The sequence below is a fragment of the Pseudorasbora parva genome, chromosome 14 (assembly GCF_024679245.1).
Source record: "Pseudorasbora parva isolate DD20220531a chromosome 14, ASM2467924v1, whole genome shotgun sequence".
Lineage (NCBI taxonomy): Eukaryota > Metazoa > Chordata > Actinopteri > Cypriniformes > Gobionidae > Pseudorasbora > Pseudorasbora parva.
In genome coordinates, this window is record NC_090185.1 from 18,902,438 (window position 1) to 18,927,662 (window position 25,225).

Sequence of the window (25,225 nt, forward strand, 5' to 3'; positions counted from 1 at the left end):
AAAAATTCTTGATTAAAACAGATGAAATTCAGAAACCTCAGTTTGCACTTTAAAAACCTTCAAATACAAGGCAGCAGCTGAATACAACATCTCAGAGGACTGTTTGAACGTAATGGCAAAGTGGGGGAGAGGCAGGAAGAAAGAGATTATTTAAAAAGAACTGTAAGAGCAAGAAATTGAAGGAGCGAAACTGAGGCAGTAATTTTTGCAGGACAGCTTCAGCATCATTTACTTTGATGGCGACTGTGACACTTTGCGGTTATTGCTCTATTCGTTTGGCATCACTGTAAACACACATTGCTCAATACATCTAGCTATAGTGTATGTTTAAATCCATATCTATTGTCCATTCGGCCATGTGTGCCTCTCTACTGGAGGAAATTGTGGCACAGGGCCGGCGTCTGTCAAGGACATATTCACTAATGAGGACAGTTCCCGAACACTTTCATAAAGATCCCTCCTTCTGGGCTGAATTCAAAGAGTACAAGTGCTAAATCTGCGCCACACAAATCTGAAATTCAAAGTGACCTTTATATTCCTGCCTCATTACCTGAAAATGTACCATTTGAGCATCTGTCATGTAAAAGTCACAAAACTTACTGTGTGTTGAAATAGTCACAGGCTATCTAGAACAATTTAAAACGTCCAGCGCAAATGTCAAAGAAATAAATAAAAAGCGTTGGGTAAATTCAATGTTTCTTTGGACTCGAACCCACAACAATTGCGTTGTTAGCTCGTAGCGCAATGCTTTACTAGTTGATCTACAAGCAAAAAAAAAGAAACTATTGTCTAAAAACTCGTAAATATTTTACCTGCCATCAAATGTAATGAAGTGAGGATCAATCAGGGAGTAAAAGGTTGCTGTTGGAATATCTTGAACTGCTATAGCCTTTTATAAAGATTTGTCTAACCAAGACAAATTCAAAGAGTACAAGTGATAAATCTGAGCCACACAAATCTGAAATCCAAAGTGACCTTTACGTTCCTGCCTCATTACCTGAGAATGTACCATTTGAACATCGTTCTTGTAAAAGTCACACGACTTATGTCAAAATAATCATAGACAATGTAGAATAATCCAAAACATCCAGCACAAATGCCAATGAAAAAATAAAAAGCCTTCAGTAAATCAATTGTGCACCTTGGGAATCATACCCACAACCCTGGAATACTTAATGCATGCTTTACCAATTGAGCTACAAGAAAAAAAGGAACTCTTCTTCTGAAAACTCTTTCTAAACATTTTACTTGCCGACAAATGTAACGAAGTGAAGGTCAGTCAGTGAGTAACAGGTTGCTGTTGGAACATTTTGAACTGTGATACACTTTCATAAAATCCCGCTTTTTCCGAGCCACACAAATCTGAAATCCAACATGACCTTTACATTCCTGCCTCATTACCTGAAAATATACCATTTGAGAATCTGTATTGTAAAAGTCACATGACTAATGTGACAATAATCATAGGCATGTAGAATAATTCAAAACATCCAGAGAAAATGCCAACGACAAAATAAAAAGCTTTCAGTAAATGCATTGTGCTCCTTGGGAATTGAACCTACGACCTTGGCATTGTTAACACAATGCTCTATCAGTCGTGCTACAAGAAAAAGAACATGTATTGTCTAAAAACTTTAAATATTTTACCTGCCATCGAATGTAATGATATGAGGGTCAGTCAGTGAGTAACAGGTCGCTGTTGGAACATCTTGAACTGTGATCTGCATGCAGAAAAAGGAAGAAATTGTTAATGGTGCATTCATACAGCTTTTTGAAGTGCAAATTAATCCACAGCTTATATACAAAAAAGACTCACAACACTAAGGAATTAACTTAGTGGTGCTATGCTCTCAAAACATTCGCAGTTTAGATGTCATTGACGGGGATAATCATTGAGGAACTATGCCGGCTCTAGCCTAATTATAACTCCGAAGAATACAGTCTCTTCCCATTATTAAAGGGCGCTGAGCGGCTTTCATGTTTACAGACAACACAGATGGTGGTCTGGGGCCGGTGGTGACACATTATTTAAGAAGACTGGCGGTCCATGTGTGTTTACGTTTCTTTCCTTCTGAATTACCGCATTCTTGTCTGTCCTTTCGGTGTGTGGCTTATTAGAGGCTCTTTCTTTCTTTCAGCAGGGGTCAATTATGAAAGCTGTAAGGTCGAGTTACCGTATACTTCAAATCTGGAGGGTTACAAGAAAAAAGCTAACACTAGGGCACAACACTACTATTTTTACTTCTACACTGCAAAAATGATTTGTTTACTCTGTATTTGTCTTGTTTTCCAGTAAAATTATATCAACTTTCTTAAAGCAAAATACATTTACTTGAGAAGAAAAACGTCGAAGGGAGTTAAAATTTCCATAATGAGCTGCGCAATCTACCAAGAGCAGCACGAATTAACGTCTGGTTTAAGACATGCTTTCTGTGGTGGCAAATGGTGCAAATACTAGAATATTGACTAGCACAAACCTTAGTAAAGCACTATGTGTGATTCATTAAAAAAATTCTCCCATTAAAATTTGCACCCGAAAGGGGAAAAATCCTACAAACGCATAGCAATAAGATCAGCTGCAAAAATGTCCACACCTTTTAAAGCACACATTTTCACTTGTCTTTAAACCCCAGAGGTGGAAAAAGTACACAACTCTATTACTTGAGTAAAAGTAAAAGTACTACTAGTCAAATATTACTCCTTTACAAATGAAAGTTGTAAAAACTAATTTTTACTCAAGTAAAAGTACAGAAGTATTGTTTTCAAAAGTACTTAAGTATTAAAGTAAATTTCCTTTTTTATGCCAATGCATTATTTTATTATTGTTGTATAAATGCACAGTGTCATCATGGTGTGAGTCATTCAGTGATGCTCCATCTGACGTACTAGCATATGACTAACTTAAACTAATTTAAATACTTGTATATAAGTTACAAAGCTCTTTACAAAGCTGCTGTCACTTTAAGGCCGAATGCACGGATCCAATACACTGATACACTTCTGATATTCTCCCAACTTTGCTCTTCTCTTTCTCACAGATGTTTATATTTTTTATATTTTATAAGACATGCACCAAGTGTATGCCAACTATACTAATCTTGATTTTTTTTTTTTTAAACTGAAACATACTTTTTAAAGTATGTCTATGGGTGCACACACTTGTGCCTAAGAACCATCTTCTTCCATTTTGCTATGAACTGGTGGATCAGTGTTCAAAAAAAGTTGGGAAAATGTATATGACCCTATAAGAGTGATTCTCGACAGACTGTCTGAAACAATAACAACAAAAAAACTTTTAAAGATGGAAATAATCATCCTCCCGTCTTTCAAAGTTGCTAAAGAGAAAACAACTTTCCACCTAGATAGAAATGTAGTGGAGTAAAAAGTGGGAAATCTGGCATCTGATTTGTTTTTGGAAGATTTGTAAAAAAAAAAATACGCAAGATTTAAGACAAATAATTGCTAATGGGGTCAGAAATAAATAAGAGAAAATAAGATTATTACCCCACAGGCACACATTTTGTCTTATTAAAAGCATAAATTGTATTTATTTTGATACCGAAAACAAGACCTAGAGCCAGATTTACTAACAGCTTGCGCCAGCACGAACTCTCTTTTGGTGTTAAAAAACTACAGTCAGGACTACGGCCCCATTCAGTTGAGTTCTTATAATGTCCCAAATGTTTCCAACAATTTGTGAAGCCACATGTCCCAAGATTCTGCGCTCAAACTTGGCATCATCAAACTTCGCTTTTATTTTAAATAGGCGACCTCCAGCGGACGGAAAAGTGACATAGTATAGCTTTAATTTGCCTGTCATTTGCCTGTCAGTAGATCACGTGCAGAACTGTCCACTCCCAAACCTGGCCCTTAATATCTTCTTTTGTAGTAAATGTATTTTGATGGAAGAGCGTTTAGATATTTGTACTAGAGAATGAGACAAAAACACAGAGGAAGGATGTAATTTTTTTAGGTGAAAAGAAGCATTAAAATACGGGAGTTCATCAAGGGTCAAGTTGTAAAAAACTAAGAAAAGTCTATGATAAGTCCCCCAGAAAACATTACAGATGTAAATATATTGTAATCTCAAACACTTCATTGTCCTGAAGGGCATTTCAAAGAGTACTTTGTGTTTGTCTTATTAAATTAAAGATAATAATAATTAAGTGCAAAACCACTCAAGCAACTAATATTACATTTTGAGATGCATGCTAAAGTCTCGCTAACCTTCAGTGCAGGAGGGCTGTAACCTCTCCAGAGGCGAGGGCTGCCTTCGGCGGACTGAGTGGAAAGGAAGCTGGCCCGGTTCCCGTCCCGGGTGAAATCAGTAACAGCGGTGAGAGTCACGGTACCCTGAGCACAGACGTTGTTTCGACAGGGCTGGGACAGCAGCTCGACCGAGCAGGATGATAAGGCCACGTTTGAAACCTCTATGACAACATTGTCTGAGACATTCAGACAGAGATTATCAGTAGAACGTCAGAAGACAAAATGTTCTTGAAAGGAAAAGGATAACTCATGCACATCAGGTCATTTTTAAAACCTTTTAGCTTCGTACATATTTGAATCAATACATCCTTCCAAATATCTTCCTTTGTGTACAGCAGAACAAATATATTTATACAGGTTTGGAACAACTTGAAGGCGAGTAAATGACAGAATTTTCCTTTTTGGGTGAACTTTCCCTTTTTATCTTTTTAAAGACAAGTTTGTAAGTGACCAACATACTAATATACACACACCTGATTCATGTACGCTGAGAGCAAGAGACACTTTGCAACGGCGGCTGTGCTCAAACCCATGGCAGGGAATAGGGACTGTGCTGTGTACGGTCAAAACGTGCTTTTTAGCGTCCTCACGGATGTGGAGGACATCTGGAACAAACTGCAGAAAAAGTGTTTGACGGTTGGCCGAAGCCAGTGTAACTCAAACATGATCTTACAGCTCTGTTAGGCATGGATAATTATCCAACATAGTATTTGCAATGTTGCAATGTGTATTTAGCCAGTAATTATGGATCCAAGCGTTATGCATGATGCATGATCCATCATAATTATAAAGAATTAGATATAACCGGATTTACCTTAATTCCTGCGAAAAACCCAGCGCTCTCTTTAGACGCCGACTGCGAGCTGGAGGAGTTTAACAGGAAAGTGGAGACGCTGCAGGAGAACTGTCAATCAAACCAGACTGTGATGAAGGTCATGCGCTATAGTGCTACCAATATAGAAATCAATAATAAATCATTTTTGTTGTATTTTTATTATTCAATTATTTTAATGATATTTATAAAAATACTTAAAATAATTTAAATAATGAAACATTTATTTCAATGGCATGTTCACATCATGCACTAATATATATAATATATATTAATCATAATATATATAATATATATATATATATATATATATATATATATATATATATATATATATATATATATATATATATATATATATATATATATATACATAACAAAATAATAATAAATAATATGTAATGGCATATGTTTAAATTTATTTGTTTTTATTCCATGTTAGCAGGTCTATATTTGTAGTAAAAATAAATGAAAAATATAATAAATTAATTATTAAAAAAATGCAATATACAACCATTCATTACAAAAACATTTATTGCACTTTTATATACTTGTACTTTTTATAATGAAATAATTTAATTAATATATGGGAATATAGCCATTAAAATGGCCACATGGCATAATTGTTTTGTTTTTTTTAATTATGGCATTAAATACAAAAATGATAAAAATGAATAATAAAATGTAATCGCATATTATATTTAAATACATTTGTTTTAATGCCATGTTAGCAAGGCTATATTCTTAAAAAATAATTAATTAATTAATAAAAAAATAAAAAAAATTATATATATATATATATATATATATATGTATATATATATATATATATATATATATATATATATATATATATATATATATATATATATATATATATATATATATATATATTATATAGTGTGTGTATAAAACACACACAGAACCATTAATTACATAAACAAATAACAATAAAAAAAACCCAGCGGGCAAAAATTCAAAGACATTTTTGTTTCGTAATGCATTAATTGATGCCAGAAACATTTACATGCCATTTAACTCCATATATGGCACTGAAACGAACTATGTTTGCTTGAATGTCCTTTCCTGTATGTATGAAGGATTTCAGGTCTGTTTTGCCTGTATATGGGAATTCTGGAGGGCTCAAGGTGTGTGTATGCGTGTGTGTTTGACTAAGCCCAGCTGTGACACATGTTTAAAAGAACCTCAAAACCCAAACCAGAATGATGGCGTTTCATGAACGGGGGCCTCTGTGATGTAAAAGCACATGGGATTTATCATGACCACAGGTAGCGGAGCACATCTCAAACTCTTCAAACCTCCTTCAAACGTCACGTCAGAGCAAACAAATCGGAATGAAATCAAAACCAACGTTCCGCCTCGCTGTTATTTATGGTTTGTATGCACGTGGCCTCCATTGACCTTTACTCTTTCTTGACCCGATCTCACTTCCGCTGGAACCCTTTCTGAACTAATACGAGAGGTCAAAGAGCATTATGACTAAATACGACCCTCACAAAAGACCCTTTCCTTTCTTGGTCTGGCGAGGAGAGAGTTTAACGGCTGTCTGGATAGCATTACGCCAAAAGGAAAAAAAAAAAAAGGTTTCAAAAGAAGACAATGATGGCGTTTTAAGACTGGTGGACCAGACATACCCCAAATCTTACACAATTCACTCATATTTCTACCACAAAAATGACTATTGTAACAGCTATAGATGCAAACATGAATTTAGAGTTTACATTTAAAACCTTGTTCATAATTTTTAATAGATATGTTTCCATTCCATTTCTATGTTTCCTTTTGCTCAGGCATTTCAGAATGATCAAACCGATATTTGAGATGCTGTGCGATACGATTGGTCTGCTGGTTAGTCCACTTATCCAAACACATCTAGTGTTGAGGGAAAGTCATCTAAGTTTTTCTTTGCGAAACAAAGGATTTAGGCCCTGTCCCAAATGACACTTCATATGCGTTTTAGGCAAGCAACAAACTCCCCAGTTTCTGTTGAAGCCAATATGGAAGTAATTTAAACTGCAATTCCTCGACTGGCCACTAGGGACAGCCTCCTGAAGGGAGCAGAATCTCATTGAGACCATGTTAAAATGCCCAACTTTACAGCAGAAAAAAAACATTTACAATCTGGTACAAATTTTGGTTTTGGTCTATATGGCTAATTTTGCCCTTAAAGACAATATAAAGCCTTAAAGGTTTGCATAATTAAGGGCGTGGTCACGTGGTGACAGGTGGATAGCCATTTGTTGATGTTGTTTTTCATTTAAAACAAATTCACAAACAGAAACAGAAACATAACTATTGCCTCATCTTAAAATTAAAATGCAGTTTGAAGCAACAAAATCACAGCCAATCAGAACGCATATGATGTTTAATATGCAAACAGGGATTTTGGACCAATAAGATTTGAATGTGGGCGGGGCTACTAAGCCTACGACATTGTTGCGTAACACTGGACTATTTTAGAGCAATTTACTGAACACTGTTGCCTTTTTTATCTTTCTAAAAACATCCTAAGCAACATTTGACTTTCTAAATTACATTTTACATTAAAACCACATTCTAAAACGTTTCTCTTACCGTTTCTCCCAGTCTGAAGTGAACTCCGTCCATCTCGACCAGTGAATACAGTCGATTCGTTGTGTCTCGTCTGATCTCCACCTTCATGGTGTTAGAGGAGTATCTCGCCCACACCACCTGATACCCCACCGGCCACATGGACGTCACCCCAGTGAAGGAGCATCGGAGGTGGACGCTGCTGCCGACCAGCTCTGGGGTCACCAGGGGTTTTGAAGGTAGTGAGGGGATGTTTGCTTCACAGAGGAGAACAACAAGGACATGAGATGAAATATAAATACAGGGATGTAATAAATAAAAATAAAATTAACTTACCCTTACATACACCGTTAACTTCGGTTTCACCGGGGGGACAGGATTTAGCTGTGTATTGTGAAGCAACTAACAACACAAAAAACATTTTTAGTCATATCACTTCCTGTTTATACTCCAAAACAAACACAAATAAATACATATTTAAAGAGGCACGGCATGAGAAATCAAATTTGCCTTGATCTTTTGACATATAAGAGGTTTATTTAATCAAGCTCCAAAAACAGCTCGTTTTGACATTGTGGGATCTGTGATGTCACACAGACAAATATATTTGCATACGATGGCCTCCCAATCAAGACATCGACGGATAGTTATTCCCCATCGCGCCATAGGCACCGCCCACTGCCGTTTAGCCGATAAATGGCTAAATGGCATGTGAGCGCCGTGTCACGTCAAAAGCAAATATCACCCAATGTGTACACTAAATACAGTATATAGGTGCGCCTTCAGTTTCTGCCGACAACAGGATGGAAGAGCAAAAACGTAAGTGTATGATTTCCTAATGCTTTGTCTGTAAATTAAGTGTCTTATGGATGTTTTCAAAACACGTTGAGATACCGTGATTATACGATTTTCTATGCAATGACATTAGCCATAACAGTGGGCGTTTACCGACAAGCCTTAAAGGAGCCACGCCGTAAAAATGGATAATTTCAGATAAAGGGTTGGAATGAAGGGACGGGAATGACATCGTCATGTCCATTTTAAATGTCTCTGGAGGAGCTATGATGTCATATGTGGTACCATTTGAAAGCTTAGAGTCTCTACTTTCCGGAAATATGACTTTGGCATTTGTTTTACACAAAGTAATGTATTTACACTAAATTACTCTGGTGCCTATTTGGCCTACCCAAATTGAAAAGCCTCCCATACACACATACAGTGGTCTAGGTTCAAAATGTTGGTGTCATTTTACAGGAAACCCTTTAAAGTCACACTGCTAAAAATGATAAACATGTAAGTATATGTTGTGTAAGCTGTTATAATCCCCCCAAAAATTAGGCGCTTTTACCACATGTCCCAAGATTCTGAGCTCAAACTTGGCATCATCAGACTACACCATTGTTTTGAATAGGCAACCTCTAGTGGACGGAAAAGTTACATAGTGCACATTTAAATAGTGAATTTATTTATTTATAACTATTTTGTAATTAATTACAAAAGATTAGCCCAATGATGCACAACACTTCCCATTTATAAATAAATAAAAAAACGAATCCTTTATTTTGGCCTTCATTTTGTGGCAGAAGATCAGTCTGATATCTCAGCTCAAACAACACATCGTGCTATGAAACGAAGCACTTTTATCGCTTGCCAAAACTTTAAAACCCAAACAATTTCCTTCTTCCTCTAGCTGTCATGGAAGTGTCATAAATATGTGAAATATTGCTACATGTATCCAGTAGCATAATCTGATTTGCTCCACTGCAAAACTTCAGTCAACAGAAATCGATCCCAAACTAAAAGTGACCTGAATACTGCACACGGTTGATGATACAATCATTTATATGGATCTAAGAGATGTTTGAGAATGAAAGATGAAGAAAGGAAACAAGGCCAGAAAGAGATAGATATTGATCATCCATACTGAAATTAGATGGTGTTATCTCTCCGGCCTTTAGCAACATTTACAGATTAACTATTTTAGTCTGTTACAGGGAAATTATGTCACTACCCTTACGAAACAAAAATATATTGCAATATACTAGAATTTATATTGCAATACATTAGAAAATATATTTCAATGTATCAGAAACTTCCTCATATATTTGAAAATATATAGCAATATATGGATGGACAACCTATTGCTATATATTGATTCATATATTAAAATACATTGATATACAAACAAAACTGAATTATTTCATGTATGTTTATTGAAAAAAAGTATTTTTTGTGAGTTAAGCAAGCTCCTGCATATGTTTACAGAGGTTGATTAACAATAGCCCAAATCAGATGGTGCATGACATTCAATATATTTTCTATATTTAGAAAATATTTCTATTAATAATAATAATAATAATAGATTTTATTTATAATGCACTTTTCATTCCGAAGAATCTCAAAGTGCAACAAAGGGGGGGGGGGGGGGAAATAACAACAAAAAATGAATAACAAGTAAAAATATAGAATACTACAAACAATCAACCAACACAGAAAACAGAACAGAAACAGAGCTGATGGTGAACAGAAACAGAGCTGATGGTGAACAGAAACAGAGCTGATGGTGAACAGAAACAGAGCTGATGGTGAACAGAAACAGAGCTGATGGTGAACAGAAACAGAGCTGATGGTGAACAGAAACAGAGCTGATGGTGGACAGAAAACAGCTGATGGTGGAAGTCTCCTATAGCTCCGCAGCACACTGTTAGCTCCGCAGCACACTGTTAGCTCCGCAGCACACTGTGGTCCACTCCATGTTTCAGATTTCTCCCAGCAGCAGTGTCCCGATGACATCGCCGAGGCACGACAGCTGAAGACCAGATGATGGGTCTTCTTCATGATGATTCAAACGATGGGGATCGCTGCAGCACCATGCAGGACTATTAGGGCCGGGACTTTAACGCGTTAATTAAGATTAATTGATTACGTGACTTTAACGCGGTAATTACGTGACTTTAAAGCGTTAATTAATTACGCAAAAAAAAAATTTTTTTACCACACTTATTTTTGCACCGCGGAACGTTTTTCAATGAATGAGTTTCGACGGACCAATTATACTGGAACACCAACTAGCGCTCCGGAGTCACGACAACAACGAACCATGTGAACATGAACGAAGCTATGGAACGAAGAAGCTGATGAGACTGCTTTGCTCGGCCCCATGGATGGGAAAGTTTGTTTTAAAAAACGAAAGAATGGAAGCGTCGTCAACAGCATGGTTGTGTGCAAGCTATACAACAAGGAATTTGCGTATCACCGCAGCACATTGAGCCTCAAATATCACAAAAATGCTTTTGCTAAACTGGCAAACATGCACTGGTCTGCTGGACTGAAATAAATAAACAATATTTTGTTGATTAAGCTTATGTATTCAGTCATTATTCAATGGTATACTAAAAATACATGTGAAAAATTACTTCTCATTGTTCTCAGGTCAAATATTTATATGCAATTAAAATGCGATTAATTAATTACAAAGCCTCTAATTAATTAGATTAATTTTTTTAATCGAGTCACGGCCCTAATTTCTATATTATATTTTAATCTGTTATATTTTAAAATATATGACAGACAGTGTACATTAGATTATTTCATATTTACCATGTATACAATATATATGATGTTATACTATGTAATATAAATCAATATATTTAAGACATATGTTCCCATATAAATCTGATTATATTATCCAGTACATTGAGGTATATTATCTCATATAATTTTACATATATATTTACATATATACAATGACTCTTCCAATATATAATTTCATATATTGTAGGATATATTTCAATATACATAGCAATATATTGAATAGTATAATGATATGTATTTATTCAATATATGAAAACGGCAATAATTGCAGTATTGTCCCATATATTGCAATATATAACTTGCATATATAATATATTATTATATAATATATCATGATATATTACCATGTAAATTTCACAATATATGGAGACACATGAAATATATTGTCAACTAATATATTGAGAAATATATTGTCAACTAATATATTGAGAAATATATTTTTGTTGCGTAAGGGTAAGTTAAATTGAGATGGATTAGCATTTAATTCTGCCTTTTTACTCCAAACATTACATTTGTGGTTTCACTATGAAATCTGAAATGTTATATTACATAACAACAATGAAACACTTTTTATTAGGTTCATTACTTTCCTAGTTTTACATTATTTTCATGTCTTTCTAAATTATTTTCACCCCAAATTCTCATTGAAATGAGAGACAAATAATGATACTATACCATGATATATATCATGGTTGTATTTGTTGCAATACCATAGTGCTATACCACAGTCCCTTTTTTAGGGAGAAATAAAGTGCGAAGAAATAATCAATATTAAAACAAATATTATAATGTATAAATATATTTTTAAAAATCTAACGAAATAACTCTTGAAAATAATATAATTTAAAAGGGTCATATAATGGTACATGCACTTTTACAAGTTGATTATACAGCAATGTGTGTTGGTAGTACAACCATCCTATAATGATAAAAATTCATCAAGTGTTTTTTTTAAATCTCCTTATATGTTTTCACCTGTCTGAAATCAAGCCGTTCGATGTGTGATCGGACACCGCTCCCACGACTGTTGACTGACAGCAGCGTTTCAGTTCAGACCATAGACCGCAAAAAAAAATGGACGACTCGACATCATCCGTTTCTGCTTGCCAGATTTGAAGCTTTCAGGCGGCCTGCACGGCGCTGACATCTTGGGACCGAGTCTGCGCAGTAGCGATTTCGGGACCGGAGTTGTGCAGTAGAGAGCAGGAAGTAGAGCAGGAAGTACAGTCGCGATATCAAAAGCCCGCCCACACTCTCGCAGATGCAGAACAATTGATTATGTTGGTGTGAAATAAACAGTTATGGAAATGTAGAAATTAAAGCCAAAGCTCCAATCTGCTCCCAAAAATTCAGAAAAAAGTCTGTTAGTGCCTCAGTGACAACTTCACTCAGAGAAGACGTCAATCTCAGCTGTCAATCATGACGTCACCCCCCCCCCCCCCCCTGTTTTTATAGCATCAGATAACTAACTAAAACTAAACTTATTTTAACAAACAAACATTTGAAATTAAATCATCGTGATCATAACTACCTTCAATGACATAAACAAACTTTGGGGAAAAAATATTTGAAGTGTAATTTTATTGTTTAGTTTGCCTCGCGTCCATTAGAAAAAATGAGGGGTGGCTATACTGGGACCGGTCACCGGGGGGCGATTGAGGCGCGAAAGCTTCAGTATCTGAGAGGGATACTGCAGGCTTGGTTCAGACCCGCCCTGAGTGAGCTGAAGCTGTCGTCCGCCATTATGGATATGCTGGAGCAGAATGGCGTCTAAGGGATTGTGGTGTTCTGTTCTTGGGAGTAATAATGAACTTTCTCCTGTTGTCTAAGCACCGCTTCACACTCAAAGCCCCCACAGTACAGAGGGACGGGGTGAGCAAAGCCCATTAGCATAAAAGGCACATGCACAGAAACGGCTTGCTGAAAAAAGAGCCGTTTTTTAACAGGTTAAATTAGTGATTTCTTAGAATACTAAATAGAATTTTTAATTTTTAAGTATATTACAAAGTTTTAATTTAGACACTAAATAATCATATTAACTTGTACAAAAATGCCATTATATGACCCCTTTAAAACAAACCTCTAAAATAAATGTTCCATACAATGTACATTTGGCCAATCTGTCATAAAAAAAATATGTATACTACAAAATGTAACATATAAATTGTTTTTATTAAATAAATTAGATTTTTTTTTATTAAATAAATTGATTGATTAATATCAATCTATCTTTTTAATATATCTTTTTTTTTTTTTTTGCCAGAAGATTAGTTCTATGATGCACAGAACTTCCTGTTTATACTATTAAATTTTAAAAAAAAATTAATAAAAAAAATTAATAAAAATGATTTATTTGGTTTTTTTTTGCATAAATAAAAATAAAATAAAAAATGTATACATATTATATATACGTTTTCATATACGTTTTAGTATTTGCAAAGTATTAAAAACAAGTCATATAATTGTACCTTCCGCACAGTATCCCATGCAACCTTGTGTCGGCTGCAGGAAGTACAGCAGGAACTCGCCACAGTTCCGGACCGAGATAGGGATGCGGAAAAGGCAGCAGTCTTTGGTGCTTCCATGGAAGAACTGCCACGTGGCACAGGCCGAGAGCTGCTTGACCTCTCCCGGCCTCGGAAGAGAGCTGTCCTTAAGAGACAACCACACTGGAGCCTGCGTACCACAGCGGTTCATCTGCAAAAAGAGACAGAGATCAAGACACTGCGGTTTGGAAACTGGTCAGAACTGATCTGGGACACCTCACCTCCACGCAGCGGGTCGGCATCTCTGCAGGTTTGTTGTTTATGGAAAATCGGTACCATCCGGGCGGCAGCGAATGGTCACAGATAAGATCCTGTATTGCTGTGTTCTGAAGTTCAGTAGAGTCGAAGTCGACGCTACGATATGCGTTCCTCAAGGTCCTGTATCCGCCGGGATAGCACTCTGGAGCTGGAAGAACCAAGGACACCATCAAACAAAGGCCCGCGTTCCTGAATTACAACCTTTTATATTCATAAAAGAGTTTAAAACAACCTTTCGGCAAAGACAAAGGTCAGCGCTCAGATGACAGCGAAGGAGAAGGTCGAAAACTGTGTCATTACAGTGGCTTGAAAACGTCACTCAGGTTCATTAAAACCCAAATGGGGGTTAGCGTGACCTCCTCAGTGGCAGACATTTAACCGGGGTAAAAATAACACACCTTTATCTGACCCCCTTTTTCTTGCTCATAACTTTACGCCACAAAGGTCAGCGAAATTGGTGACGTGTGTCCGGGTCTCACGGCAAAACAGAGAGACAAGAATAGACGTGTGACTTTCAGTCTAAAACCTTTTTAATCCCTTTCCATTTCTTCAGACAGCACATCTGTAACACCTCAACCCTTCTCCTTCCGGTATCTCAGAGCCAAAGTGGGTCAGATGTCACCATCTCGGCTAATTAGACTGGTAAGGGAGAGCGACAGACCCTGTCTCGCTTTTCGTATAAGGATGCCTGAGGCCCCTTGAACACTGGTAATCCTATAATGCTCCACCTGAACATGCTAATAGAAAGTTTGGACTGGCTGTCATGGCATCTCTGCTATGGTATAATGGAAGCTGAGACAGGGCAGATAGCAGACATTATAGACAAAACAGACTAGTGGGAAAATGTAGACTTTAGACAATACAAAGGACTTTCACCTGGTAATAATATCAGCAAAGTAACACAACTAAATTCGACAGCAAAGCACAACAAAACAAAAAGAAAAAAGCAGAGCAACAAAAAACTGTTAAAAGCAAAGCTAAAAAAAACCCACAACTGACAGCTAAGCACAACAAAGCAAAGAGCAAGGCAATAAAACTAAAACTAAATTGTCAGCAAAAGATGAAAACAATGCAACAAAACACAATAAAAAGAAAAAAGCAGAGCAACAAAAATGTCAGCAAAACACAACAAAGCAAAAAGCAACGTAACAAAACAAAAAAATGCAAAGCAAAAAAGAGAAAACACCAATCAACAAAACAAAAACTAAGCTACAAAACAAAATAAAAAGAAAAATGCAGAGCAACAAAACAAAAACATGCAAATCAAAATAATAAAAAACAAAGCAACACAAAAAACATGCAAAGCAAAATAATAAAAAAAACAAAGCAACAAAACAAAAACATGCAAAGAAACCAAAGAAAAAACAAAGCAACAAAACAAAAACATACAAAGAAAAGAAAAAGAAGAAAAACAGAGCAACAAAAAACATGTAGTAAAGCAAAAGAAAAACAAAAAGAAAAAACTAAGCAACAAAACAAAAACATGCAAAGAAAAGAAAAAGAGAGAAAAAAAGCAACAAAACAAAAACATGTCATAAAGCAAAAGAAAAAAAAGAAAAAACAAAGCAACAAAACAAAAACATGCAAAGCAAAAAAAGAAGAAGAAAAACAAAGCAACAAAACAAAACAGAAAATATTAAAGCAAAGAAATAAAAAAATAAAATAAAAAACAAAACACCAAACAACAATGGCAGGGCACCATTACACCCTAAAAAATAAGCAACTAGCAATTGTTATTAAAAATCAAAAGTATTATACAATATTAATACTGTATAATATAAAATGAGAAACTATTTTAGTATCATGTGCTGTGATTCCAGAGTTTACAATGGTGTGTTGTGGTCTTAAAAATGTAGATTTGAGAAAATAAATTAAATTAAATAAAAAATAAATAAATAAATAAATAAATAAATAAATAAATAAATAAATAAATAAATAAATAAATAAATAAATAAATAAATAAATAAATAAATAAATAAATAAATAAATAAATAAATAAATAAGACTTGCCTTGCACATCATAAACAATAAGCAGAGAAAATTCCAAACCTTCCACTAAGCCATATCTACATACCAGAGACATTATAGAGTCTTGGACAAGTGAGTACCCATTTAAAAACCATCAAGAACACTGTATTAACCCCCTAAAAATGCCCTAGCTACCACTCAGAACAACTTAGCAACCACATACCAACACTCCAATATTTGTCAACAAGTTTTGCGTGGGCAAGCACTCATATTTTCATCTGAAAATATAGATATCTAATTTAACCTAAATCTTCTCTCAGTGAAGCCTCAAACACAGAATTGTTCAAAGGAACATGTTTCCACCAACCATTTGAAAGTCCTCATAAAGAATAAGGGCAGATGACCTTTGACTGGCGTGAAAAAGAGCAGAAAATCTCTCCTCTAATCCTGTCTGCTTTACAGAGGGAAGACGAGACCAGGCCGAGAGGGCTTTCTGCCCCACTGGAGCACTGATGAGATCATGTCTCGGCTGGTTTAGAGTCCATAATGCCCTGCTCTTTCCAGCCTAATTCAAGGATCATTACTCTGCAATTACGTCCTAAGCTTTACTTTTAGAGGTGTAATGGGGCAGGATGAAGATAAAGACATTTAAGTGTTCATTTTATAAATTCTTAATAATGGTTTGGTGGGGATTATTTGAGGGGACGTTTCTTTAGGGGAGGTAATGGAGTTTCAAGGTGGCGGGCTTAAAGATATGATGAAAGTAAAAGCAGCTACTGGGTGCTCACTTTCCAAGCAAACATAGGCTACATCATTCACAGGTTCGGAAAGACATACGCTGGAAATGATCACCGCACGGGTCTTACAGTCAAATAATAATCCAAATTTAATGAAAAACAAAGTAACATCATACTGTAAACTTAAACATCATCTTCACTTAAACAAATCAAGTAATCTTGACTAATATTATTAGTTTAGTCCAAAAACTCAAAAATATAAGTTAGTATAACTTATTAACCTACAAAATGCATAAATTTAAGATTTCAAGTTGTATGAACTCAAAATCATAATTAATCATAAAAAAGCTCACTCTGGTCTTGCTTGGATGTGATTGGCCATGCAAGGAGTTCTGTCTGGCAACAAGAACTAATTCACTGATTGGAGAACATTTACAAAAGACGGTCCTTTTCGCCTCGTCTGTTGCTGATTCAAATTAAGATGGAGACTTTTTCATTGTGATGCAATCTTAAATTCGATAAGTAAAAAATGTGTAAGTTACTAAACCTAACAATAATATGTGAACTAACTTATAACTAACCAGATTTACTTTATTTCTGTTTTAATGAAAATAATAGTTTCCTTTAAAGTCACCATGATGGAGATCGGTATTTGCTTTAGTTGGGCTCTTGACCCTTGACTGTATAAAATTAATAGTCCTCTGGCTGCTTTGTGTTTGTGAAAAACATTTGTTAAGGAACAAAGAGTCGAGAGAAAATATCATCAAGTGATGTTGTTAATACATTGATGATGAAAACATCATCAAGCATTAACAAAATCCTTGATATCATGCAGAGTCTAATGTTCTAATTGTCAAAGTGGTTTCTAATAAATTAAAAATATTAATATTAATAGCCATGAGATCCTTCACTGTTGTGGTAATTGAACAAATGTTTTTTAAATTATTATTTGCACTAAAAGTTAAAATCTACGACATTAGTTAGACCCACACACACATCAAGATTCGACGTATGAATCTCTACAATGGTGACAATCACAACAACAACAACAAAAAATCTGATGAAAAGAGCAACTCTAAATATAAAACAAGCTACAAAAACATTAGAAAAAAACAGTAAAAGTAAAAGCAAACAGTAAGAATCAAAGAAAATTAGTCACAATTTATATGCATAATTTATTCATGCCGCAATGTTGGGACCCATGGTGAAGTTTTGTTGTTTTGTCGTATTGGTTGTACCCAGCATGGTGTACTGAACTGGTGTACTAAGTTTGTTGAACATAACAATTTAAGTGAATGTGAAGCACCAAGTTAAGTGAACTTAAATATACAAGTTTGGGAGACTCTATTACTCAATTTAATTGAGGGAATGAGTTTACTCAAATTAATTGAGTTAAATCAACTTATTAGGGTTTTCAGTGCACAACTGTAAAATAAATTAAAAAAAGTGACCACAGCAAAGTGACATCACAAACACGAGATGAAATAAACAATATAATGCAACAGCAAATTGACAATACATCAGTGAAATAAAAATAAGTAAAAAGATCTAAAAGTGACAAAAGCTGTGATATCACAATAGTAAAATAAAATAAAAATAAGATAAAATAAAACAATAGTTCCCACATAAAAGTGACAACACAAATGTGAAATAAATATTATATATACTGTACTTTACACATGAAATAAAATAATTATTATAAATAATAAGAATAAAAAGTGACATCACAGATGTAGAAAAAAAGAAAAAGATTTTAATTCTTAAAGAAATAACACCAAAAACTCTACCCAAAAGTTTTGTGTCTGTTGAGAAACAGAAAAAGGTTATGTCAGTAGCTCATATTTGAACCCAGTTAAGACAGCAATCCGCATTTGGTATCTGTTTGGGCATGCAAGGGTGACAACCAGAGTCAAATCTTACTGCTCAAGGTCAAAGGTTCCACAAACACTCGTGTTTTCAGCCCTCGAACAAAAGCTGGGACAAGCGCTGCTGGGAAAACACCTCAGATGGCGCGGTTAATTTGTTGACTTAGGGACGGGGTGGATTTCAGACACTTCCACACTGGGGAAATTCACTGAAGACCTTGAATTAGAAGTAAACACTGTCCATTCTCTCAACAGCTAGTGACTGACAAAATTCTTGAAGATGGAAAAATATGCAGTCAAAATGTTTACAGTAAAAATAAATGTTCATTGCTAAGATAAAAGTTTAAAAGGGTTAGTTCACCCAAAAATGAAATTGATGTCATTAATGACTTACCCTAATGTCGTCCCTCACCCGTAAGACCTCCGTTCATCTTTGGAACACAGTTTAAGATATTTTATATTTAGTCTCAGAGCGTATGCAAGTGTATGCACACTTTACTGTCCATGTCCAGAAAGCTAATAAAACATCATCAAAGCAGTACATATGTGGTATCAGTTGGTTGATAAGAATCTCTTGAAGCATCAAAAATACATTTTGGTCGAAAAATATCAAAAACTACGACTTTATTCAGCATTGTCTTCTCTTCCGTGTTCCTCAAATAAACAGCCAACATTAGTATTAGTATTAATTACATTAGTATTAATTACATAAATTTCATTTTTGGGTGAACTAACCCTTTAATAAGAAATAATATGGCGAGAGATATAAAGTCTTAATGAAATTATACACTATAAAACTATATTTCAATGCTTTTGTGAGCGAACACGCAAAAGTATGCGGTTTTGCACATACTAGCATACGTTTCGAGATAACGCAAAATTTTATATAGTCAGCATAAAGTTTCATGGAAGTGAACACACAATTTGTGTGACGAAAATACAGTTGTTCCTCCCATTTCCTATGTTTTCCATCACCGTTTTGCTTTCTTTTGAATTTTTTTTTTTTGAAAGATTGTAAAAGAGTTTCTCTGTAAAACGCAAAACTTTTGTGAGTGAAATATTAGTTTACTTCCCTTTTCATATTATTTTCCATCACCTTTTTTTTTTGCTTGCTAAATACATTTCGAGAGAATGCAATTTTTTAAAGCACAAATGTAAAGCTTCTTGGAGAGAATAGAAAATCTGTGTAACCGAAATCAATTTCTTTGGGGAGCGCAAAACTTTTGAGAGACTAGTTTTTTTAAGGGGAACGCAAAACTTTTACCATCAAATGCAAAAGCTTTTAAATATACTCTTTCCACCAACAGTTCACCCTAGAGACTCAGTACCATGTTGCAAATGTGAGATATAAAGTTATATAAAGACAAAAAGTCATGCTTTAACCTGACAAACTCTATATAGCCAACTCAAAGCTCAACTCAACTCCTACAGAGCAAAAAATTCGATAAGAAGGATCCTACTGAACCTAACAAGCTGCAAAGAATCTTTATTTTAAGCATGTAGTGTTTAAGGTTTGTTAAAGCTGCATGGAGAACTTTTATACAAGTTCAGTCAGTATGTGTGTGTTAAAGGGATGCAGGGCTGGTAAATGTGAGTTATCTGTTGTGACAGTCTGCCTCTCGGCTGGATGAAGAGCTGATTACACAGCAGGAGAGGAACAGCTCCAGATATTCACACTCTCCAGCCCCAGAGAGAGAAATTTTCATTCAAAGAATGGAGTCTGGGTCTGTTGCGTTTATGAAATATCAGTGACCACAGGAAACTGTCCTTGATATTAAAGCCAAAGACTTTCACAAACGCACTCATCCATTTCCTCCTCTCGGTCAGCCAGGACTTCACCCAAACCCCGAGGATTCAGCAACATCTCTTTTTCACTCGAACGTGTTGATTGAGGCTTATGAGGGATGAGATCCCATGACTCAAACGCACAGCTGTCAGACATTTAATAAAGACTGAAAAGTCAACGTTGATGATTCACCGAAAAAATATCACAGAGAAGGACTCATTCACTGCCTGATGAGTGAACACAGCTGAGAGGATATTGTGTAAGACATGATCCCAAAAATTGAAACATTTAGCCAAATGTCTTGTAAATGTGTAGAGCTTAGTTCATTTTCAAAACTCCAGACAAAGGGAACAGTACACTCATCACACTTGAATATTTAAAGGAACATGCCGACTTTTGGGGACTTTAGCTTATTCGCCGTATCACCCAGAGTTAGATAAGTCCATACATACCATTCTCATCTCCATGAGCGCCATAACTCTGTCTGACACACCCACCGCTAGCCTAGCTTAGCACAAAGACTGGAGGTAAATGGCTCCATCTAGCCTACTGCTTAATAAGTGACAAAAGAACAGCAACATTTTGCTATTTTCATGTTGTAATGTGTTGGTTACATTGTGTACTAAGGCCCGACGGTTGCAATAAAAGTTGCAATTTTCTGGAGCGATATGACTAGGAACTATACTCTCATTCCCGCGTAATAATCAAGGAACTTCGCTCCCGTCTCATGGGTGCATTGGCGCAATGATATTACAGTGCCTGAAAATAGTCCTCAGCATGCTCTCTGTGCAAGCAGGTTATCCCGTTGATTATGTTGACGGAAGTTAGCCTATTTTCAGGCGCTGAGAAATATCATTGCGCTGCTGTGATCCATGGGACAGGAGCAAAGTTCCCTGATTATTAAGCAGGAATGAGAGTATAGTTCCTAGCCATATCGGTCAAGAAAATTGTAACTTTTCATTTTCTGTCGGTCTTAGTACACAATGTAACTATACACATCACAACATGTAAATAGGAAAATGTTGCCGTTATTTGGTCACTTATTGAGATATAGGCTAGATGGAGCCGTTTACCTCCAGTCTTTGTGCTAAGCTAGGCTAGCGGTCAGACAGAGTTATGGCACTCACAGAGATAAGAATTGTATGTATGGACTTACCTAACTCTAGGTGATACAGTGAATAAGCTAAAGTCCAAAAATTGTGTCTGAGGCACTAATACACTTCAAGCAAAATCGAAGAACGAACTGGTATGATAATTTCAAACAAAATAATGCTGAAACTAATTTTGGTTGGAGTTTGTTTCGAAACATCTTGCCAAAGCAAACTACCAATGGTCTGTGGTGATTACATAATAGGTAGGTTTGGTTCTGAGGCTCCGTGAAGTATCAAGGCCAATATGAAGTATCAAGATACTCCGTGAAGTATCATCGCAAAAGTGTGATGACTACACGACTGGGTCAGAGCATCTCCAAAACTGCAGCTCTTGTGAGGTGTTCCCGGTCTACAGTGGTCAGTATCGATCAAAAGTGGTCCAAGGAAGGAACAGTGAACCGGCGACAGGGTCATGGGTGGCCAAGGCTCATTGATAAACATGGGGAGCGAAGGCAGACCTGTGTGGTCTGATCAATCAGATGAGCTACTGTAGCTCATATTGCTCCAGAAGTTAATGCTGGTTCTGATAAAAAGGTGTCAAAATACACAGTGCATCGCAGTTTGTTGCGTATGGGGCTGCATAGCCGCAGACCAGTCTGGGTGCCCATGCTGACCCCTGTCCACCACCGAAAGCTCCAACAGTGGGTGTGTGAGCATCAGAACTGGACCACAGGTGGCCTGATGAATCATGTTTCACGTGGATGGTCGCGTGCCTCCCTTACCCGGGGAACACATGGCACCAGGATGCACTATTGGAAGAAGGCAAGCCGGTGGATGCAGTGTGTTCTGCTGAGAAACCTTGGGTCCTGTCATCCATGTGGATGTTACTTTGACATGCACCACATACCTAAGCCTTGCTGCAGACCATGGACAATGTATATAAAAATATATTTAAAACTTTAATGTTATGTGCTGCAGCACTAAAGGGATTTTTTTTTTATTGTAATGCACATTATTTTCAATACTGCCAATTTTTCTAACTGCGTGAATGACTGCATTTAGACCCCATAATGGCACTGAGGTATGAGCTGGAGAAAAGGACAGTAAAGAAAAGATATCACAACCTCACTAATCAGTTTGACCTCACAATCATGAGGCTCACATTCCCACAATTACTGCACCCTGAGGCTTAATACTCACCTACTGACTGCTCTAATGACTGCTGAAAACATCTGCACAGACAGACAGACAGACAGACAGACAGAAAGAGAGAGAGAGAGAGAGAGAGAGAGAGAGAGAGAGAGAGAGAGAGAGAGAGAGAGAGAGAGAGAGAGAGAGAGAGAGAGAGAGAGAGAGAGAGAGAGAGAGAGAGAGAGAGAGAGAGAGAGAGAGAGAGAGAGAGAGAGAGAGAGAGAGAGAGAGAGAGAGAGAGAGAGAGAGAGGTTGTCTCCACAGAACACGTCAATTCTGTCCGAACTGCGCAGACACTCTCCAAATGGATGTCAGTGCGCAGAACGAAATTTCGCTCAGGTTTCAAACAGATGCTCGATCCCTCTGGAGAATCGGGATATTGAGCACTAATGAAAGCAATGTCTTTGGATTGAAAGCACATTTCTCTCAACACCATGTTCCTGACGCAGCCAGACAAAAATCTAATGCACAAACGATGTTTTATGAGGTAAATTAAAACGGCCTGCATATTAATGTAAAATACAACAATAACGACTAGCTACAATAATGATAAATAAACACAGCTAAAAATTATGAAAAGGTATTATTTTACAAATAAAACAGTTAAAAAGGCTAACAATAAAACATTAAATAACCCATGAAAACTACTTTCAGAGGTTACTTATAAATAAAATGCAACAAATAATACAGTATAAACAAAGAAATGCAGTGACATAAAAACAAAATAACAATCATTAAATAATAAATATAGTAGCATCATAAATAATGACGTAAAATACCCTAATAATAACCACTAAAACATTTTGCGTTGTATTTTTGTGCACAAGGCTTGAATCTTTGAATTTGGAAAACGATAATTTCTCCAGTTAACGAACAAGCATTTCATTTCCACCTTAAAAGCTTAGAAGTTGCACGTGCAACCGCTAAAACTCTAAATAGTCTCCTTATTTCCATCAACAGCGCAATCTTCTGCGCCACATAGAAACAATCGGTCTTAAACATGCGCACATGCATTCCGAACACCGCTAGAATTGAATCAAAGCCTGGTTTTGGACTTACCCAGCTGTGCGAGTAACTTCAGGGGTAGTAAACACAAGCAACAGATGCAGATGGATGACTTTAAAAAGACTTTAAAAAGTTCCATGTTTGAGTCTCACAGTTGCGCGTTTTTCCTCGGGGTTCCCATCGGAAAGTTTTGTCCAGTTTGGGTACACACACACATACACAAAAGTTCGCGTGATTGAACACTCTGCTCTTGATGTTGGCATGTATTCCTCCCAAGACTAAGGAAGTTTCCTTGCGCACAACATATTGTCCTTAATTTATGGGCAGTAAGAGGAGTCTTGGACCATTCTTTCCTTTGGGTGTGTGTGTGTGTGCGCGCATGTAAACAGTCAGCTGTCTTGAAGGAGTGAAGGGGCACTCCGAGTCAGAAGCCCTCAATTAACTGGAGAGTAGGAGGACACTTACAAGGTCTCTTTAGTGAAACTAGCTCACAAAAAGCAAAGAAAACCTCAGGGAATTTACTGAAACTAAAACAGAGAAAAGATGATTATTTCCACAGTAAATTAGTGAAATTGCTTCTCCATTGGGGCATGTTTCTGTACAAGGCTTCACATTCTTAAATACGCTTCCTATTAGAAAAGAAAATGGTTTTTATAGAAGAACTTTTTAAAAGGTCCACAAAGAATTAGCTAATCAATGCTTTTGATCTGATGGGTTACAGACAGAGAAATGCTAAAGGCAACTATTGGAGCAGACACAATAATTTTTTTTTAAGAAACAGAAAAAAAAAAACAGATTTCAGTGTAAATCAGCACAGTTATAGCAAAATAATAATAATAAAAAATATTACTGCACCAAGCACTATATAAAATCACATGTATTTTTGTTCTGTTTTAAAAGTTAATGATTATTGTATTTATTAATCAGCCATTAAAAGAGGTGTTAGCTTTAAAAAAAAAAAAAAATGTTCCCACAACAGCTCAACACCTCAAACATAGTAGATTTATCCAGCCATTATAAGAATTTACTGCCCATGTTTTCATGTTTTAGTAGTCTAGTTGTTTTTCTTTTTTTCTCAGCTGTGCTAATAATAAAAATATGCCTCAAGTACTAAATCTACACATTTTAATGATTTCTCTTAGAGAAATCTTTCTTGATAGATTGTGGTAAAAAAAAAAAAAAAAAAAAAAAAAAAAAGACACGCCTGAAAAATCCTCCCTCACATCCTCGCACACCGGGACTTTTTACTGCGCCGAGTCGAAGTACTCTCAGAAGTGTTATTCCGTCATAGTTCTCCTTTTTAATCCGCTAAAAGCGCCACATTTTATTTTGTGTCATCATACTTGATCGTTCCACTATAACTGTATTTTAATAGGGAAACGTGGAGGTGTTTGATCGCTTCTAACGATCTCTGTTTGGTACCATAGTGAATGAACTGGGCTTAGTGGGCTAAGCTAAATGCTATCAGAATGTCACCGGGCGTCTAAGAGAGCAATTAAGAGCAGGCACTGG

General features: G+C 36.1%; 1 protein-coding gene across 1 annotated transcript in view; it reads right to left on the bottom strand.

Moving 5' to 3' along the window:
• si:ch211-246m6.5 (von Willebrand factor D and EGF domain-containing protein) overlaps positions 1–24,027 on the bottom strand; it is a 75,829-nt gene extending 51,802 nt beyond the window's left edge. Inside the window, exons 1-9 of the mRNA XM_067415748.1 lie at positions 23,768–24,027; positions 14,034–14,218; positions 13,735–13,963; positions 8,009–8,074; positions 7,697–7,929; positions 5,084–5,173; positions 4,743–4,884; positions 4,228–4,445; positions 1,648–1,721 (exon numbers count right to left, since the gene is read on the bottom strand). Coding sequence (XP_067271849.1) covers positions 1,648–1,721; positions 4,228–4,445; positions 4,743–4,884; positions 5,084–5,173; positions 7,697–7,929; positions 8,009–8,074; positions 13,735–13,963; positions 14,034–14,218; positions 23,768–23,852 — 1,322 coding nt within the window. The 5' untranslated portion in view covers positions 23,853–24,027. The remainder of the gene's footprint in view (positions 1–1,647; positions 1,722–4,227; positions 4,446–4,742; positions 4,885–5,083; positions 5,174–7,696; positions 7,930–8,008; positions 8,075–13,734; positions 13,964–14,033; positions 14,219–23,767) is intronic.
• Between the last annotated feature and the right edge of the window lie 1,198 nt (positions 24,028–25,225).